The sequence below is a fragment of the Garra rufa genome, chromosome 17, assembly GCF_049309525.1.
Source record: "Garra rufa chromosome 17, GarRuf1.0, whole genome shotgun sequence".
Lineage (NCBI taxonomy): Eukaryota > Metazoa > Chordata > Actinopteri > Cypriniformes > Cyprinidae > Garra > Garra rufa.
In genome coordinates this window covers 45,200,246-45,223,347 of record NC_133377.1, presented here as the reverse complement: position 1 = coordinate 45,223,347, position 23,102 = coordinate 45,200,246, and the positions used below count along the sequence as shown (strand labels likewise).

General features: G+C 23.5%; 1 protein-coding gene across 1 annotated transcript in view; it reads left to right on the top strand.

Moving 5' to 3' along the window:
- The window catches only part of LOC141289446 (uncharacterized), a 103,038-nt gene that overhangs the window by 35,085 nt on the left and 44,851 nt on the right, over positions 1-23,102 (top strand). Inside the window, exons 9-10 of the mRNA XM_073821540.1 lie at positions 884-1,110; positions 16,931-17,093. Coding sequence (XP_073677641.1) covers positions 884-1,110; positions 16,931-17,093 — 390 coding nt within the window. The remainder of the gene's footprint in view (positions 1-883; positions 1,111-16,930; positions 17,094-23,102) is intronic.

The window sequence follows — 23,102 nt, the reverse complement described above, 5'->3', positions numbered from 1 at the left end:
TTTTTTATGAATTATTGAAATGGTTTTTTTATTTTATTGTTTACAAATATGAATATTTTATTATACATTTTAATTTTAGGTAACGTTTTAGTCATTATGTTTGTTTTTTAAATTTTACATCACATTTTTGTGTTATTTATTATTTATAAATACTGTTTATTATTAATTTAAATTTTGGTTAATGTTTTAGTAATTTTTTGTGTGTAATTGGGGTGCTATGATAATTTTTATTAATGTTTTGAATTTACATTTTATTATTTATTTAATTTTCAACTTTTAGTAATTTTTTTTTTCAGTGCCATTGGCATATTATTGTTGTTATTATTAATTATTGAATTAGTTTTTAAAATATATTTTATTCGTTATTTATAAAATTTTATTATTAATTTTAATTTATATTAATATATATATAACTATATTTATTATTCATTATAATTTTTATTTTATTTCAGTTAATGCTTAGTTTATTTCAAGTAACAAAAATGTTTTTTTTTTTTTTTTTTTTTTGCTTCTCTATAATGGTTTTAGTCTGTGCTTTAGTTTCCATTCACTATAATGATCCTGATATATGATGTTGAATATGAGCCGGACACTCCTGTAACTCAACACCCAAAACACACAAAAGACCCTGAACAAAAACCACATCCTTATTGTGTGAGATCATCTGAGCGACTCATTCACGTCTCCTTCTCGCCTTTCTGATTTGATCCATTAATCTGCACTTCATTAAATCTTAATCAGTTATATCTCTTACATAATCCTGTTCTCAAAAACATCACCTGCTGCACATTTGAAGGCCTTTTCTCCTGCATGTGTTTTGCCAGATTCTAGTAAGAATAACCGAGTTGTTTTGATGTTGTGAATGTGTTCTGTCCGCACACAGAAGCGTCCTCTGAGAGCGTCCCCAGCGCCGAAGACGCCAGCCGGTTCTCCGCAGAGACTGAGGGCGACGAAGAGCTGGAGATGTCGCTGAGGATCCAGGGGGCGGGGCTGCAGCTGCAGGAGGCGGAGCTCCCGCTGGAGAGGGAGGAGCCTCTGATGAGCATCAGCACTCGACTGCAGAGCGCTGTAGAGAAGCTGCTCATCACCATCACTGACACCAGCACTCAGGTACTAAATAAACCCTTTCAACTGGGATCGGGTCATGGTTTCAGAAACACACACAACTTTTGGTCATCTAGGAGGCATTACATTGATCAAAAGTGACAGTAAATACGTTGAACAGTTCACATTTCAGTGTTTCTTAAGGAGCAAATCAGCATATTAGAATGATTCCAGAACATTATTATTGCTACTTTATGAATATAGCAGTTTTAACTCCTGTTAAACTCCCAAAAATTATGAATTATTTATTTTATTTTTAATATTTATTTATTGAATTTTTTTTTTTTACCTCATTTTTTATCATTTAAAAAACTATTTTTTACTTGTTTCTCATTATGAATATAGCCATTTTTTATTTAATCTTATTTCTTATTATTTTTTAAATGTAACCTTTTTTTTTTCCTATATATATTTTTTGTTTCTCATTGTGAATATCGCCATTTTAAGTCCTGTTAAACTCAAAAATTAGCTTTTTATTTATTTTATTTTAATTTATTAAAATTTATTACAATTAAAATAAAAGCCATTTATTATTTTATTTTTTTAATTTCACGTTTCTCATTATGAATATAGCCATTTTAACTTCTGTTTTTTTTTTTTTTTACTTTTCTCAAACTTTTAAAAATTAACTTTTTTTTAGCAATTTATTTATTTATTTATTTATTTATTATTATAATGATGATTATTATATTTATTTTTTGCCATTTTAAGTCATGTTAGTCTCTCAAAAATGAGCTTTTTATTTATTTTATTTTATTGTATTCTGTTTTTTAATTAATCTTATTTTTTTGTGATTATTTTTTCTATTTTTGACATGCTTCTCATTATGAATTTAGCCATTTTAAGTCCTGTTAAACTCTCAAAAATTGTTTATTTGTTTTATAATTTAATCTTATTATTATTATTATTATTATTATTATTTAACCTTATTTTTTTACAATTTGTAAAAATATGTTTTACATGTTTCTCATTATAAATATAGCTGTTTATTTATTTTATTTTTTTTGTTAATTGTTTTTAATTTAACCTTATTTTTTGTATATATTTTTTAGACTCTCAAAAATTTACTTTTTATATATTTTTTATTTATTCATTCATTACTGAATATAGCTGCTTTAACTCTTGTTAGACTCTCAAAAATAATTTATTTTATTTTTTATTTAATCTTATTTTTATTTCTTTTTTTCCTATTTTTCACGTTCCTCATTATGAATATAGCAGTTTTAACTGCTGTTAGAGTCTCAAAAAAAAAAATATTTTTTTATTTAATCATTTTTATTATTATTATTATCATGTAACACTGAAGACTGTAGTAATGATGCTGGAAATTCAGCTTTGTTCACAGATATAAATAAAAAGCTTTTATAAAAAATATAAAGCATTTTAACATAGATTCATATAGAAAACAGATATTTTAAATTAGAAAATTATATTAGAATTTTTACTGCATTTTTAATCAGATAAATGCAGGATTGGTGAGCAGAAGAGACTCAGAAACATTAATATCTTCCAGAGGCCAGAGGTTTTGAATGGTGGTGTCTGTGTATGGCTGTTAGTAAGTCAGGCTGTTGGTTAAACACATTATCACAGGTCACATGTTCACACAGTGGGCGGGGCGTCTGCTCCGGTTGCCTGTAGATACCAGTGGATTTGCATAATGCTCCTGTCTCCGTGGCAGCAGCGTGGCCACGCCCCCAGTGTTGGTCTGTAAAGCGAAACCATCTTTCCTAAGAGTTTATTTTAGCCTCGCTCTGATCAGCACTTCCTGAACATCAACAAATACCATTATCGCTTCAATAATCAATATGTCTGTTATCTCTAGAGCTCCTGATCGACTTTTTGGTTGATTCTTATGAAAAGATTTTTAATGAAGTGAGAACAGATGTATATTTTTTGTTAAACATAAACATACATTTATTATTTTTTGTATTTTTCCACATTTCTCATCACAACTATAGTTGTAACTCCTGTTGGACTTTTTATTCATTTATTCTTATTTTTATTTGACATGTTTCTCATTATGAATATAGCCATTTTAAGCCCTCTTTGACTTTTAAAAGATATTTATTTATTTTTTGTTTATTTTTTTATAAAATCTTTTTTTGTCATTTTTCTATTTTTCACGTTTCTCATTATGAATATAGCCATTTTAAGTCCTGTAAGACTTTTAAAAAATATTTGTTTATTTAATTTTTTTGGTCATTTTTCTATTTTTTGCATGTTTCTCATTATGAATATAGCCATTTAACTCCTGTTGGACTTTCACAAATGAAGTTTTATTTATTTATTTATTTTATTTTTTATATATATATTTTTTATTTCCCACATGTTTCTTATTAGAAATGTTTTAACTCGTGTTGGACTCTCAAAAAATATTTTTTCGAATTTATTTATTTAATTTTATCTTATGTTTTGTATTATGTTTTTCTATTTTCCATGTGTTTCTTATTATAAATATCTGTTTTAATTCCTGTTGGATTTTTTTATTTATTTAAATAGCCAATTTAACTCCTGTTGGACTCTCAAAATATGTTTTGATTTTATTTATTTATTTATTTATTTAATCTTTTTATTATTTTTAACAATTTATTACGGATATAGCCTTTTTAATTCCTGTGGACACTCACAAATGAACTTTTTATTGATTGATTGGTTTAACTTCATCTTATTTTTTGTATTTTTTTTTCTATTTTCTACATTTTTATTATTATGAATATATGGACTCAATATATATATTTTTTATTTATTTTATAATTTTTTTTAATTAACCTTATTTTTTAAATTTTTACAAAAATTTTTTTTAAAAGGTTTCTCATTATGAACATATCCATTTTAACTCCTGTTGGACTCTCAAAAAATATATATTTTTGTTTTATTGATTGATTTTGTTTTATTTAATATTTTTATTTTGTTTTATTTAATCTTTTTATTTTTATTTTTATATTTTTCATATCTTTCTCACTATGAATATAGTCATTTTAACTCCAGTTGGACTCTCAAATTTTTTTTAAATTTATTTTGTTATATATATATATATATATATATATATATAATTTTTTTTTTTCTCCTTGTATCTTATTATGAATATAGTTGTTTTAACTCCTGTTGAACTCTCAAAAATATTTTGGGGATTTATTTTATTTATTAATAGATTTTGTTTTGTCTTTTTTATTATTATTTTTTCTATTTATTTATTTTATTCTATTTATACTTTTTATTAATTTATTATTTATTGATTGATTGATTGACTGATTTATTTAATTGTATCTTATTTTTCAATTTATTTTTCATGTTTCTTATTATGAATACAGCCAATTTAACTCCTGTTAGACTCTTAAAAATATTTATTTATTTATTTATTTCATTTTTTATTATTGTTTTCTATTTTTACATTTGTTTCTCATTGCTGTTATAGCTGACATGCCACACAAATATCGACAAGCAGAAATCTGGCCCTGCTGAATTTGTCAGCCGTATATCTATATTGATATTTTCTGCTGCATATTTAAGGATTAGATCGCATCAGATCCTGTTTGACTTGAAATGTGAGCAAATGCGCTCATGGCAAGGTTATAAAAGAATGGATGAAATCCTCTTAAGCCGCTGATACTCTAATGGACACGTCTATCTTGTATAATCAGAGCAATGCTGCTGTAAAAGCAGTAAAACACCACGGTAAAAACGCCTCAAATCAACACTACAATGTGAGCAAAAACAGGTCAAAAGTTCAAAAGAACAGCATTTATTTGAAATAGAATTTTTTAGGAAAATTATAAATGTCTTTAAAGTCACCTTTGTCACTTTTTATTGATTAATTAATTAATTTAGTTTATTTTTTTTAAATATGTTTTTCTGTTTTTCATGTTTCTTATTACGAATATAGCCATGTTAAGTCCTGTTAGACTCTCAATAATTAACTTTTTATTTATTTATTTAATGTATTTATTATATTTAGTTAATTTAATTTTCATTAATTATACATGGACCACAACAAAAATATGAATGACTATGATGAAAAATATATATAGTTTTACAATTAATTAAATAAATGGTTAATACACTAATGAACTTATTTTGTAAATTATTTTATTATTATATATTATTTTTTCCCCCTGTTTTTCATGTTTCTTATTATGAATATAGCTATTTTAAGTCCTGTTAAACTATCAAAAATTAGCAATTTATTTATTTTAATTTTTTCAAAAAAAAAACATTTTTTTTTCACGTTTCTAAATTAAATTAACTTTATTTATTTATTTATTTATTTCTATTCAATCTTTTTTTCCTTTTCTATTTTTCACATAATTTTCGTTAATTATACATGGACCACAACAAAAAAATGAATGACTATGATGTAAATTATATATAGTTTTATAATTAATAAAATGAATGATTAACACACTAATGATCTTTTGTAAATTATTTTATTATTATATTAATTTAAATTTTTCACGTTTCTAAATAAAATGACCTTTTATTGATCTTTTAATTAATTTAATTTACTTTTAATTTAATCCTTTTTATATTCTTTTTAATTTTTCAAAATTAAAGTTTCTAAATAAGATTAACTTTTTATTTATTTATTTATTTATTTATTTATTTATTTATTTATTCATTTATTTATTTATTTCTATTCGATCTTTTTTTTCCTTTTCTATTTTTCACATATTTTTCATTAATTATACATGGACCACAACAAAAAAATGAATGACTATGATGTAAAATATATATAGTTTTATAATTAATAAAATAAATGGTTAATTCACTAATGAACATATTTTGTAAATTATTTTTCTCCTGTGTTTAAATAAAATTAACAATTTATTTATTCATTCATTTATTTATTTTCATTCAAACTTTTTTTATTTTTCTATTTTTAACATATTTCTCATTTATTATACATGGACCACAAAAAAAATATGAATGACTATGATGTAAAATATATATAGCTTTAAAATTAATCAAATAAATGGTTAATACATTATTGAACTTATTTTATAAATTATTTAATTATTATATTATTTTTAATTTTTCACGTTTCTAATTAATATTAACTTTTATTTATTTATTTTTATTCAATTTTTTTCTTCTATTTTTTACATATTTCTCATTCATTATACATGACTGTAAAATATACACTGCTTTTTTTGTAAAAAATTAGGGATCAGTAAGATTTTTATCGTTTTTTAAAGAAGATTATTCTGCTCATCAAAATTATAAATGTCTTTACTGTCACTTTTGATCAGTTTAATGCGTCCTGGATTAATAAAAGTATTAATTTCTTTTCCAAAATATCTTAATGACCCCTAACTTTTATAATAATTTCTCTCACAAGGTCTTTTATTTTGAAAACGAGCTTCACTTGTTCCATGTTTTAGTTTTCATTCCTAATAAACTGTTGTGTGTCTATGACTCTTATCTGGTAAAACTGGAGTTGACAGCTTTATATAACACAGTAAAAATGTCTGTAAATCAATACAACGCTGTGAGACGTTCAGGATAAGAGTGAAAACAGGTTTTAATCAGGCAGAAGCACGGATTTGTGGCGTTAATGCTGGTTTTCCAGCTCCTAATGGCTTCTGCGTGAGTTAATCGTGTAATGGCTTGTTCAGGAATGAAGATTTATGTGGAGGCGTTCATGTGGGAAGAGTAGTTAATCAATAATGTTGTTATCAGGGAGGCTTTGAGGAGAAAATAATTACTCGGATGGAATGAAGCGGCACTTATCTGATTGTTAATTGTCTTTAACCCTCATAATGCATGCACCTCTGTTTTGGCGTTAAAGAGAGACATAAACATTTCTAAAAAATGCACCGTTTTAAATAATGGAGTGAAACTTTGCTCATCCCTTAAAACAATTAAAATACACATCATTTATTTTTTTCAGAATTTTTTTACACAGTTTAGTGTATATTACACTAAACTGTGTAAAAAAAATCTGAAAAAAATGTGTATTTTACACACTTGAAATGAAACCTTTCCAGCATAAAAAAAAAAAATCTTTATATTTTTTATATTTTTGTTAGATATATTGTTAAATATGTAATTATTGTGGGTTGCATAAATTAGGTTAGTTCTGAGCAACCATGAGTTAAACATTTTAAGCAATTTCATTAAAATGGGGTTAATACCGCTAATTCTCAGATTAAATGATCTTATAAATTTAATACGATGATATATTCAAATAAAACTTCTCATCAGTGTTGGAAAACTATATATATATATATATATATATATATATATATATATATATATATATATATATATATATATATATATTATATCATAGTCATTCATATTTTCGTTGTGGTTCATGTATAATTTAAATTTCTAAGTATTTTTTAATTTTGTAATTAGTAAAAAAAAAATGGGTAAATGGCCTAATAACCTTATTTTGAAATATTATTTTTTTAACATGCTTCTCATTATGAATATAGCCATTTTATTTCCTGTTAGGCTCTCAAAAATGAACTTATTTATTTATTTAATCTTTTTTTTGTATATTTTTTTGAATTTATCACATATTTCTCACTAATTATAGATGGACCACAGCAAAAATATGATTGACAAAGATATATATGTGTATGTTTTATAATTCATTAAAAAGGCATACATGCACTAATAACCTTATTTTTAAATTATTTTTTATTTTTTATTTATTCACATTATGATTATAGCCATTTTAAGCCATTTTATTAATATTTTAATATAATTTAATATTTGTTTATTTATTAATTTTAGTTTTTTTTATCTGATTTTCACGTTTCTTATGAATATAGCCATTTCTATTTTTCACTTTTCACATTAATTATTCATTGACCACAACAAAAATATGAATAACTATAATGTGAAATACATGTATAGTTTTATAATTAATTAAAAAAATGGGTAAATGCACTAATAAATGTATTTTATTCTTTCTATTTTTCTGGTTTCTCATACAATTTTAAGTCCTGTTACACTCTCAAAAATTAACTTTTTATTTATTATTTATTAATTAATTTAGTTTAGTTTTTAAATATTTTTTTCAGTTTTTCACGTTTCTTATTATGAATATAGCCATTTTAAGTCCCGTTACACTCAAAAATTAACTTTTTATATTTATTTAGTTTATTTTTTTATTTTAATTTTTTTTTTTTTTCAATTTTTCACATTTCTCATTGATAATAAAAGTAATAAATCAGTATATTAGAATGATTTCTGAAGGATCATGTGACACTGAAGAAATAAATTATATTTTAAAATATATTCAAATAGAAAACCATTATTTTAAACTGCAATAATACAGTTTTTTTCTGTTTTTATGAATATAGCCATGTTAAGTCCTGTTAGACTCTCAAAAATTATTTATTTATTTATTTATTTAGTTTAATTTTTTTAAAAAACATTTTTCCTAGTTTTCACATATTCCTTATTAATTATACATGGACCACAACAAAATTATGAATGACTATGATATATATATATATATAGTTGTATAATTAATAAAATAAAGAGTTATGCACCAATTATTTTATTATTATATTATTTTTAATCATTTTTCTAATTAAAATTAAAATTTTAATTGTTTATTTATTTTATTCAATCTTTTTTTCTCTCTTTTTTTACATATTTCTCATTGATAATAAAAGTAATAAATCAGCATATTAGAATGATTTCTGAAGAGCTGTGTGAAACTGAAGACTGGGGTAATGATGCATCACAGGAATAAATCATATTTTAAAGTATCTTTATTAAAAATTGTAAAGAAAATTTTTTATTTAAATAGAAAATCAGTATTTTAAACTGCAATAATGTTTCACAATAAAACAGTTTTTTTCCTGTATTTTAATCAAATAAATACAGCCTTGATGAGCAGAAGAGACTTCTTTAAAAAAACGTCAAAAATCACACCAATCACAAACTTTTGAATGCCAGTTTTTTTTTTTTTTTTTACATTTATTTAAGGCATAAACAGTTTTTTCATGCACCTGTCAAGTTTAAGATTTGGGGCTTTCTGGTGTTTCATAAAGTGTTTTTTCAGACTAGTGGAAAGAAAACACCCAAAAGACACTGTGAAGTGTTTCTTTTATAGCACTTTATCTATTTGTGTCAATAGATTTCAATTACAATACAGATTTTTAAAGGCCAAGAGTTTTTTCTCCTACACTGAGCCATAAATCTCCACTTCAGTAGCACTTACACACACCACACTGAGCATTTTTATTCCTGTCTATATCCTGAAGGCTTTTACAGAGGCATCTGTTCATATATGTGACCCTGGAGCACAAAACCAGTCTTAAGTCGCTGGGGTATATTTGTAGCAATAGCCAAAAATACATTGTATGGGTCAAAATTCTAGATTTTTCTTTTATGCCAAAAATCATTAGGAAATTAAGTAAAGATCATGTTCCATGAAGATTTTTTGTAAAATTCCTACTATAAATATATCAAAATGTAATTTTTGATTAGTAATATGCATTGCTAAGAACCTAATTTGGACAACTTTAAAGGTGATTTTCTCAGTCTTTTGATTTTTTGCACCCTCAGATTCCAGATTTTCAAATAGATGCATCTCAGCCAAATATTGTCCTATCCTAACAAACCATACATCAATAGAAAGCTTATTTATTGAGCTTTCATATGTTGCATACATCTCAGTTTTGTAAAATTTAACCTTATGACTGGTTTTGTGGTCCAGGGTCACATATAGTTTGCTTGATTTTATACAACATTTTATAAATTTAATACTTGTTTTTCTGTCTGTTCAAGGTTTTCTCTGAATTATGGAGTGACAAAATCCCCTCTGTAAAAAAATTAGAGTTTTAAAACTGACCTGACCTAGAAATGCATTCAAATTAGCGCACACTTAATTAAATAGTGAGTCATTTGCATATTAAACCTAACATTTTTGAAAACTTGTAATACAAAAAATGTTTGCGATTATCGAAGTACTCGATCATCCGGGTCAGCAAGGCGATAACCATTAGTTAAATCTTTCACCCTGTTCACCCGCAGTGTCTCACCTCAATGAGAAATAGCTGATCACACACATAAATATATTAAGAATTCAACAGAACTCAAACGCACCAGGAATGTCATCACAGTTTGGAGATTGTGAACGCATTATAAAGCTTAAACCATTTAGTTGTGGCTTATGAGGAATCCAGTCGGACAGGCTCGGGCAGGGTGTGTGTGTCAAATCACCTGCAGGCGTCACGGCTCCGCCTTTACCCTCGACGTATCCCGCACATGTCCACAAACCAGGAAGAGTTTGCTCCGGCTGACAGAGCTGACAGAGCGAGAGAGAGAGAGACAGAGAGAGAGAGAGAGTGTATAGAGTGAGTGTCTCTCCCCCGTCGGTCGTTAACGAGCCCCGCGTTTTCCCAGAGGACCGTTGCCACGGAAGCATGGAATTGTTAATGAGTTTCCAGCAGGAGAGAAAGTGAGCCACACAAACTAGGATTCTAGCAACAGGTTGGAGTTGAGTTTCTACTCGTGATCGACTCGGATTCACACGGAGCTGGTTCTTCCAGAGCAGCCATGTGAGATCTGTGTGTGTTTACCTTCCTGCGGGACACTGCCATAGAGATGTTCGCTCCGATTAACTCGCTCCTGACGACGAGCCGACTCTCAAACATCTCGGTTTAGAGCAGAAGACATGGATTCGTATCGGACGTACTGGGACTCGCAGGTCCTGCGCGACGGCTGGCTGGAGAGCCAGGATATGGATATTTACGAGGTGGAGTCGCGCATCCCGCTGCCTCGACCCTTTCCTCTCAGCCACCTGCTGAACGAGAAGAACGCCGTCGTGGTTCAGACGCAGATCTCGCACGTCAACCAGCGCGACAATGGACATCTGCTCAAAGTGGTGTCCAAGATCTCCCTGCCTACCCCTCCGTATACCGTAAGACTTTCAGCTCTAGCTCTGCTTTTGACCTTTGGAGGAAAGGTTTTATAGCGCATATAGTTAGATAAGACTCCCGGGAGCTTTTGTACACGTTGGCGGAGCTGTAATGAGATTCCTGGGTGTGTTTGTGTGTGTTTTGTGTTCAGACTCTGGTCACACGAGATCAGGCTCGCCGTCGTGACGGAGAAATGCCGGCTTTTGTTGAAATTTTTGAAGCAGCTCTGACCACATGAACACCATCAAATGCATGAATATGAGCTTGTTGACATAAAGTGATTCAAAAGTTGGAGGTCAGGTTGATTAAAAATGCTGTAAAATTGTTAAATATTATTATGATTTAAAATAGCTGGTTTTTGTGTGACTGTTTAGTTAAATGTAATTTATTTCTGTGATCGAAGCTGTATTTTCAGCATCGTTAAAACGCTATTTATAATATTTAGAACGCTATATTTAGAAAGTGTTACAGAATTGTAAAACTTTTAAAGCAAAAAAAAAAAATGAAACATTTAGTAAAAAACTTTAAAATAGACAGAAAAATCATAAAAAAAAAAATTAAAATAAATAATTAAATTAAAATTCAAATCTTTTTTTAATAAAAACATTTAAAATAAAACACTTAGGAAAAAAAATAGTAAAATCATGAAAATGGTCAATTAAAATTTGTACATTTTTTACAATAAATAGTAAAGAATAACCAAGCCATAAAATATTTAAAATTAAAGCAAATGATTTTAAAATAAAAAAACAAAATAAAACACTTAAATAAATAGCAAAATAATTATTTTTTTTAATTATTGAAAATTAAATGAATACATTTTTTACTATAAAAACATAAAGTTATGAAGTGATTCAAAAGTTTGAGGTCAGGTTGATTTAAAATGCTGTAAAATTGTTAAATATTATTATGATTTAAAATAGCTGTTTTTTGTGTGACTGTTTAGTTAAATATAATTTATTTCTGTGATCGAAGCTGCATTTTCAGCATCGTTAAAACGCTATATTTAGAATATTTAGAACGCTATATTTAGAAAGTGTTACAGAATTGTAAAACTTTTAAAGCAAAAAAAAAATTAAATGAAACATTTAGTAAAAAACTTTAAAATGGAAAAAAAAAATCATAAAAAAAATTTATTAAAATAAATAATTAAATAAAAATTCAAACCATTTTTTAAATAAAAACATTTAAAATAAAACTCTTAGAAAAAAATAGTAAAATCATGAAATGCTCAATTAAAATTTGTACATTTTTTTTACAATAAATAGTAAAGAATAGCCAAGCCATAAAATATATCAAATTAAAGCAAATGATTTTAAAATAAAAAACAAAATGAAACACTTAAACAAATAGTAAAATGAAAAAAAAATTAATTATTGAAAATTAAATGAATACATTTTTTACTATAAAAACATAAAGTTATGAAGTGATTCAAAAGTTTGAGGTCAGGTTGATTTAAAATGCTGTAAAATTGTTAAATATTATTATGATTTAAAATAGCTGTTTTTTGTGTGACTGTTTAGTTAAATGTAATTTATTTCTGTGATCGAAGCTGTATTTTCAGCATCATTAGAATGCTATATTTAGAAAGTGTTACAGAATTGTAAAACTTTTAAAGCAAAAAAATTTTTTTTAATGAAACATTTAGTAAAAAACTTTAAAATAGACAGAAAAATCATTTAAAAAATTATAATTAAAATTAATAATTAAATAAAAATTCAAATCTTTTTTTTAATAAAAACATTTAAAATAAAAAAACTTAAAAAAAATAGTAAAATCATGAAATGCTCAATTAAAATTTGTACATTTTTTACAATAAATAGTAAAGAATAACCAAGCCATAAAATATATCAAATTAAAGCAAATGATTTTAAAATAAAAAAACAAAATAACACACTTAAATAAATAGTAATATATATATTTTTTAATTATTGAAAATTAAATGAATACATTTTTTACTATAAAAACATAAAGTTATGAAGTGATTCAAAAGTTTGTGGTCAGGTTGATTTAAAATGCTGTAAAATTGTTAAATATTATTATGATTTAAAATAGCTGGTTTTTGTGTGACTGTTTAGTTAAATGTAATTTATTTCTGTGATCGAAGCTGTATTTTCAGCATCGTTAAAACGCTATATTTAGAATATTTAGAACGCTACATTTAGAAAGTGTTACAGAATTGTAAAACTTTTAAAGCAAAAAAAAAAAAATTAATGAAACATTTAGTAAAAAACTTTAAAATAGACAGAAAAATCATAAAAAAAATTATAATTAAAATAAATAATTAAATAAAAATTCAAATCATTTTTTAAATAAAAACATTTAAAATAAAACACTTAGAAAAAAATAGTAAAATCATGAAAATGGTCAATTAAAATTTGTACATTTTTTACAATAAATAGTAAAGAATAACCAAGCCATAAAATATATCAAATTAAAGCAAATGATTTTAAAATAAAAAACAAAATAAAACACTTAAATAAATAGTAAAATATATATTTTTTTTAATTATTGAAAATTAAATGAATACATTTTTTACTGTAAAAACATCAAAATAAAACATAATGTTTGTTTTCAGACTCCAGATCAGGCTCGCCATCGTGACGGAGAAATGCCGGCTTTTGTTGAATTTTTGAACATTTTAGAACAATTTTAGAACGCTATATTTAGAAAGTGTTATATTTAGAAAGTGTTACAGAATTGTAAAACTTTTAAAGCAAAAAAAAAAAAATTAAATGAAACATTTAGTAAAAAACTTTAAAATAGACAGAAAAATCATAAAAAAAATTATAATTAAAATAAATAATTAAATAAAAATTCAAATCATTTTTTAAATAAAAACATTTAAAATAAAACACTTAGAAAAAAATAGTAAAGTCATGAAATGCTCAATTAAAATTTGTACATTTTTTACAATGAATAGTAAAGAATAACCAAGCCATAAAATATATCAAATTAAAGCAAATGATTTTAAAATAAAAAAACAAAATTAAACACTTAAATAAATAGTAAAATATATATTTTTTTAATTATTGAAAATTAAATGAATACATTTTTTACTATAAAAACATCAAAATAAAACATTTAGTAATGTTTGTGTTCAGACTCTGGTCACAGGAGATCAGGCTCGCCGTCGTGACAGAGAAATGACGGCTTTTGTTGAATTTTTTGAAGCAGCTCTGACCACATGAACACCATCAAATGCATGAATATGAGCTTGTTGACATAAAGTGCTTTCATCTGTTTGTTTTTTAGACTAAGTGATTCAAAAGTTTTGCGAGTCAGCGAGTCTTTTTAAGGTTTTTGAAAGTCTCTTCTGCTTTTCAACACTGCCATTCATTTGATTTAAAATGCTGTAAAATTGTTAAATATTATTATGATTTAAAATAGCTGGTTTTGTGTTAATATACAGTTAAATGGAATTTATTTCTGTGATTGAATAAAACATTTAGTAAAAAAAAATAAAGTTATAATGTAAATTTAATATATTTTTTACAATAAACATATAAAACATTTAGTAACAATTAATCAAGTCATAAAATATGTAAAATTAAAATAAATAATTTAAAATAAAAACAATCAAAATAAAACATTTTAGAAAATCAAGAAAATGTTCATTTTTTTACAATAAAAACAATCAAAATAAAACATTTAGTTAAAAAAAATGTATAATAAAAACAATGAAAAAAATGCTAAAATCATGAAAATGCTCAGTTAAAATTAATATATTTTGTACAATGAAAACATCAAAATAAAACAAATCACAGCTTTTTTGTAGGATTGTTGAGGCTCTGACCACATGAAGATGATCAAACACCAATATGAGCTTTCATCTGTGTTTTTAAGTGATTCAAAAGTTTGGGGTCAGCGAGTCTTATGGTTTATGGTTTTGAAAGTCTCTTCTGTTTTTCAACACTGCCATTCATTTGATTTAAAATGCTGTAAAATTGTTAAATATTATTATGATTTAAATTAACTGTTTTTTGTGTTAATATACAGTTAAGTGGAATTTATTTCTGTGGTTAAATAAAACATTTAGTAAAAATGAGTCAAGTCATAAAAATGTAAATTAAAATAAATTATTTCAAAATAAAAATCCAAATAAAAAACTTAGAAAAAATAAAATAAAAACATGAAAATGCTCAATTAAAATGTATAATTTTTAACAATAAAAACAATCAAAATAATTTTTTTTGTAAAAGTTAATAAAATCATGAAAATGTCAAATTAAAATAAATGATTTTAAAAATAACAACAATCAAAATAAAACACTTAGAAAAAATGTATAAAATCATGAAAATGCTTAAATTAAGATTAATACATTTTTACAATAAAAAAATCAAAATAAAACATTTAGTAACAAACAAGTCATAAAATATATAAAATTAAAGTAAATGATTTTAAAATAAAAAAACAAAACAAAATAAAACACTTTATAAAATCAAGAATAAAAAATCAAATGTTGAATTAAAATAAAAAAAATTTTACAATACAAATGATTTTCTTACTGTTTACAATAAAAACAATCAAAATAAAACATTTAGTAAAAACCATAGTCATAGAAAATGTCAAATTAAAATAAATGTAAAAATAAAAACAATCAAAATAAAACACTTTACAATTTATAAAATCATAAACATGCTAAATTAAACTTTGTTTTTATTGTAAAAATAAAGAATTATCCAAATAAAACATTTAGTAACAATTAAACAAGTCATAAAATATGTAAAATTAAAGTAAATGATTTAAAAATAAAAATAAATCAAAATAAAACACTTATAAAATCAAGAAAATGTTGAATTAAAATTAATATTTTGTTTTACAATACAAATGATTTTCTTACTGTTTTCAAATAAAAACAATCCAAATAAAACACTTAGTAAAAATCAGTACAATCATGAAAATAATTAAAATTAATATTTTTTTTACAATAAGACAATCAAAATAAAACACTTAGAAAAAAATATAAAATCATGCAAATGCTCAATGAAAATGATTTAGTTGTTTACAATAAAAACAATCAAAATAAAACATTTAGGAAAAACCATAGTCATAGAAAATGTCAAATTAAAATAAATGTAAAACTAAAAACAATCAAAATAAAACACTTTACAATTTATAAAATCATAAACATGCTAAATTAAACTTTATTTTCACAATAAAAACAATCCAAATAAAACATTTAGTAATAATTAAACAAGTCATAAAATATGTAAAATTAAAGTAAATGATTTTAAAATAAAAACAATCAAAATAAAACACTTAGTAAAAATCAGTACAATCATGAAAATAATTAAAATTAATATTTTTTTTTACAATAAGACGGTCAAAATAAAACACTTAGAAAAAAAATATAAAATCATGCAAATGCTCAATGAAAATGATTTAGTTGTTTACAATAAAAACAATCCAAATAAAACATTTAGGAAAAAACATAGTGCAAGAAAATAGAAAACATTTAGTAAAAATCATAGTCATAGAAAATGTCAAATTAAAATCAATGTAAAAATAAAAACAATCAAAATGAAACACTTTGCAATTTATAAAATCATAAACATGCTAAATTAAACTTAATTCTTTATTTTTACAATAAAAACAATCCAAATAAAAACAAAACATTCATGCACCTCAGAATCATAAAGAATTGCACAATAAGGCCGTGAGACTCTTATGATGCTCTGCTCGTCTTTTTTTTTTTTTTTTTTTTTGATAGATGTTGATTTTTTTTTTTTTTTAATAAGAATCTGCTCCAGAAACTGTTCATCTACTCCACTGCTTGTGTCTCATAGAAGCATAGAAGCTGTTGGTCATGTGCAGATATAAACCAGTTTTGTATTGCAGGGCATATTCTGAATCAGGTTTACACGACACACAATGCCAGCTTATTTGTTTTTGACCATATTCTGACCATATAGATGATATTCTGTCTCTGTGTCCATCAGCTGGAGCATGCGCGGATCACGCAGACGGAGCTGATGAGGGAGAAGTTCAGGCACAATGAGGAGATGGAGGAGCTGCAGCGCAGACAGGAGGAGCTGCAGGAGCGTGTGGCAGAGGAGGCGCGGGCGCGGGAACAGCTGGCACTGGAGCTGCACAGGGCTGAAGGTTGGTCTGTGTGTGTTTAAGGATGTGCTGGAAGCATGTGAGTGTGTCGAAGAGGTGGCTTGTGTTTGCTCCTAAAGGTTTTGACAGTACGGTGTCTTTAATTCAACATCATATTCAGGAATTGAAATCAACTTTTTCAGTCGCTACTAAATTTTTAAGTTGATATGTTTATAAATAAGTTGAAATGATATAAATATATAGATTTTCTGCCCCATATATGCATATTAATAGACTGATTGATGCAGTGAAAGAACGCTCTCTAAATGCATACATAAACTGACTTTGGTCTAACCAGACTTTATTACATAGTCGTAAATGTGTGCATTTCTGTAGATAGAGTGTTTTGTTGGTTTTTTGCTATATATTGTTTAAAAAATATTACTACTACAGATTAATACAATAATAAAGTAAAACTAAAATAAAATTATTTTAAAATAAAACTAAATTCTAAAAATACAAAACGTGCATTATTTGAACGTTAATCTTTATTTAAAAAAATAAATGATTAAATTAACACGAAAAATGTATACAATTTAACAAATAAATTAATAAATAAAAAACGAAATAATATTACTACAGATTAATACAATAACTAAGCTGTAAAACTAAAATTAAATTATTTTGAAATAAAACTAAATTCTAAAAATACAAAATGTGCATTATTTGAAACAAATATTACAAAAATTAATAAAATTATAAAAATGTACAATTAAAAAAATAAATGATTAAATTAACACGAAAAATTTATAAAATTTAACAAATAAATTCTTAAAAAACAAAATATTACTACTACAGATTAATACAATAATGAAGCTGTAAACTAAAATAAAATTATTTTGAAATAAAACTAAATTCTAAAAATACAAAACGTGCATTATTTGAAACAAAAAATATTACAAATTAATAAAATTATAAAAATGTACAATAAAAAAAGATACTTTTAAAATAACACAAAAAATGTATACAATTTAACGAATACATTCTTGAAAAACAATAAAATATTATTACTACAGATTAATACAATAATGAAGCTGTAAAACTAAAATAAAATTATTTTGAAATAAAACTAAATTCTAAAAATACAAAACGTGCATTATTTGAAACAAATATTACAAAAATTAATAAAATTATAAAAATGTACAATTAAAAAAATAAATGATTAAATTAACACGAAAAATGTATACAATTTAACAAATAAATTAATAAATAAAAAACGAAATAATATTACTACAGATTAATACAATAACTAAGCTGTAAAACTAAAATTAAATTATTTTGAAATAAAACTAAATTCTAAAAATACAAAACGTGCATTATTTGAAACAAAAAATATTACAAATTAGTAAAATTATAAAAATGTACAATAAAAAAAGATACTATTAAAATAACACAAAAAATGTATACAATTTAATGAATAAATTCTTAAAAAACAATAAAATATTATTACTACAGATTAATACAATAATGAAGTTGTAAACTAAAATTAAATTATTTTGAAATAAAACTAAATTCTAAAAATACAAAACGTGCATTACTTGAAACAAATATTACAAAAATTAATAAAATTATAAAAATGTACAATTGAAAAAATAAATGATTAAATTAACACGAAAAATTTATAAAATTTAACAAATAAATTCTTAAACAAAATATTATTACTACAGATTAATACAATAATGAAGCTGTAAACTAAAATTAAATTATTTTGAAATAAAACTAAATTCTAAAAATACAAAATGTGCATTATTTGAAACAAATATTACAAAATTAATAAAATTATAAAAATGTACAATTAAAAAAATAAATGATTAAATTAACACGAAAAATGTATACAATTTAACAAATAAATTCTTAAAAACAAAAACAAAATATTATTACTACAGATTTATACAATAACTAAGCTGTAAAACTAAAATAAAATTATTTTGAAATAAAAACAAATCATAATGAAATAAAACAAAATTCTAAAAATACAAAACACATTATTTGAAAAAAAAATGTTACAAATTAATAAAATGATACAAATGTACAATTAAAATTACACGAAAAATGTATACAATTAAAAAAACGAATTCTTAAAAAACAATAAAATAATATTACTACAGGATAATACAATAACTAAGCTGTAAAACTAAAATAAAATTATTTTGAAATAAAAACACATTATAATGAAATAAAACAAAATTCTGAAAAAACAAAACATACATTATTTTAAAAAATGTTACAAATTAATAAAATGATACAAATGTACAAGAAAAATATATACAATTTAAAAAACTAATTCTTAAAAAACAATAAAATAATATTACTACAGGTTAATACAATAACGAAGCTGTAAAACTAAAATAAAATTATTTTGAAATAAAAACAAATCATAATGAAATAAAACAAATTCTACAAATGTTACAAATTAATAAAAAGATACAAATTAAAAAAATGTATAGCATTTTTAGATTTTAGTTTTACAGCTTCATTACTGTATTAATCTGTAATAATAATATTTTATAGTTTAAGAATTTATTTTTTACATTTTATACATGTTTGTGTTATTTTGATTGTAAATTATTTTTTTAATTGTACATTTTTATCACTTTTTTATTTTTAGAAATGTTTTATTTTATTTTGATTTGAAATTTCGAAAATGGTTTTTAATTACGATATTAAGTGTTTTATCATTTATTATTATTTATAATTTATTTTTATACATGTATGATTGTTTTTATTACATTTCCAATTTTACATTGTTATGGTTTCATTCATTAACAGCTATTTTCATTACTCAAACCACCTATAGTTTCCTCACAAAACCCGCTTTAGCAAACTACAACAAGAGTCAGTGTTCACTTCTGAAGATGCTCAGGACAATGTGTTGATTGATCACAGTCTCACTGCTCTCAGTGTGTTTGTGTGTCTGTCGGTGACAGCAGTGACTGGTTCTTTAACAAACACACACACACACACACACACACACACACACACACACACACACACACACACACACACCAGCAGCTGGACATTCAGACTGTGTTGAGACAGAGCCACATTTGTAGTGTGTAGTCCAGGTTACACTGTAGTGTGTGTGAATTGCCACGTCGTAAATGTCCGAATGAGCTTTAGTGTGCTGTTTAGCACTAAAGGTTTACGTGGTCTGATCACGAGACGATCCGCCGGCGTTGATGAGCACTAAACACACAGTGATGTTCGCTCACATGCTGATGGTTTGTGAAGGGAGTGTTTCCTGCGAATGTTTGCTCTGCTGACACCAATCCATCAGTGAACATCAGCTGACTGTAATTCCAGCACATCTCAGTGTTTTCACTATAAAACAGGTGTGGTGGGTCATTAAAGGTGCCGTTTACGTTTAATTAGCCTGTAATCTTGTCAATTGTGGTGACCTGAATGTCTGTGTAACGTGATGTGAGTGTGTTGCGTGTGGTTTGATCGTCTCTTTATGTTGTTATTTTAGCTGCGTGTCTGTACTCGGTCGCTCCAAATACAGCAGACGAGTTTTGTTTCTTTATGTTTGTACTTGTCTGTCAAACACTCTTGCATCTGAACGCTTTACAACTGCCATCTTTAAATACATTTACATTTACAATTACATTTGCAGCTGTTGTGCTGTGAATGTGTTTTTGCATTAAACAAACGTGAAAAAAAAACACAAGACACATTTAAAAAATATTAATAAACTGCAGTGTTTAAATTTAAATTTTAGTTTTGATCTTATTTTAATTTAAAATTATTTACTTATAATAAAAAAAATGTTAAATAAAAATGATACAATAAAAAATTTAGAAAATTATGTAAATGCAACCATTAAAATTCTTATTTATTTATTTATTTATTTATATTTTAATAAAAGTTTTTGAAGTGTTTTTGTTTTTTACATTTTATACATTTTTGTGTTATTTTGATAGTTTGTATATATTTTTTTAATTAATTTAAAATTATTTACTTATAACAAAAAAATGTTAAATAAAGATGATACAATAAAAAATGTATAAAATAATGTAAATGTAACATTAAAATTCTTATTTATTTATATTTTAATAAAAGTTTTTGAAGTATTTTTTTTACGTTTTATACATTTTTGTGTTATTTTGATAGTTTGTATATTATTTTTATTAATTTAAAATTATTTACTTATAATAAAAAAATGTTAAATAAAGATGATACAATAAAAAATTTAGAAAATAATGTAAATGTAACCATTAAAATTCTTTATTTATTTATTTATTTATTTATATTTTAATAAAAGTTTTTGAAGTTTTTTGTTTTTTACATTTTATACATTTTTGTGTTATTTTGATAGTTTGTATATTTTTTTAATTAATTTAAAATTATTTACTTATAATAAAAAAGTTAAAGATGATACAATAAAAAATGTATAAAATAATGTAAATGTAACCATTAAAATTCTTATTTATTTATTTTTTAATAAAAGTTTTTGAATTTTTTTTTTACATTTTATACATTTTTGTGTTATTTTGATAGTTTGTATATATATATATATATTTTTTAAATAAAAGTGATACAATTAAAAATGTATAAAATAATGTAAATGTAACCATTAAAATTCTGATTTAAGTTTTACTAAATGTTTTATTTTTATTTGTTTTTATTAAGAATGGGATTTTGCATCTTATGTTAATTTAAAATTATTTGCTTATAATAATAATAATAATAATAATAATAAAAAAAAATATATTTTTTTTAATAACAATTATAAAAAAAAATAAAAAATATTATATAAAGTTTTACTAAATATTTTATTTTGATAGTTTTTATTTTAAAATCTTTGTTTTTTTATGATTTAATTTGAAATATTTATTTTTTTACATTTTATACATGTTTTTTTTGTTTGTATATAATTTTTTTTAATTGTACATTTTTATAATTCTATAAATTTGAATTTTTTTGCCTTTAAATACATTTACATTTATAATTACATTTGCAGCTGGAATGGGAAAATACACATTAAAATACACAAGACACATTTAAAGAATATTGATAAACTGCAATGTTTAAAGTGTTTTAGTTTTGATCTTATTTTAATTTAAAATATTTACTTCTAATGAAAAAAAGGTTTTAAAATAAAAATGATACAATTAAAAATGTATTCAATAATGGAAAGTAACCATTAAAATTCTTGTTTAGGTTTTATTAAATGTTTTATTTTGATTTGTTTTTATTAAGAATGGGGTTTTGCATCTTATTTTAATTTAAAATTATTTGCTTATAATAAAAATGTATATATATATATATATATTTATTATTGATATATATATTTATTTTGATTGTTTTTTATTATAAAATAATTGTATTTTAGTTTTACAGCTTCATTATTGTATTAATCTATTATATAGTAACAATATTTTATTGTTTTTTTATTATTTTTTCCATTTTATACATTTTTTGTGTAATTTTGATTGTATATAATTTTAATATTACATTTTTAAAATATTATTTGTAATATTTTTTTAAATAATGCACTTTTTATATTTTTATAATTTTATTTTATTTTGATTTGTCTTTATGTTAAAAATATTTTAGTTTAGTTTTACAGCTTAAATACTAGTTTATTGTTTTTTTAAGGATTTACTTTTTACATTTGATCAACTTTAGTGTTATTTTAATTGTTTGTATTTTATTTTTTTAATTGTACATTTTTATAACTGTATTAGTTTGTAATATTTTTTTCAAATAATGCATTTTTTGTATTTTTAGAATTTTGTTTAATTTTAATTTGATCAGTTTTTATTTTAAAATCATTTGTTTGAATTTTACATTATTATTATTTTATAAATTTTTACTATGTGCTTTATTTTAAAATCATGTATTTATTTGTATTTTTATGATTTTTGTAATCATTTACTTTTTTATTTTATTTTTTATTGTATGATTTTATACATTTTTAGAAAGTGTTTTATTTTAATTTTAAAATAATGTATTTTTTTAGTGTTTTTAGAGAAGCAAAAGAAGCAAAAAACGTCAATTTAGAGCATATTT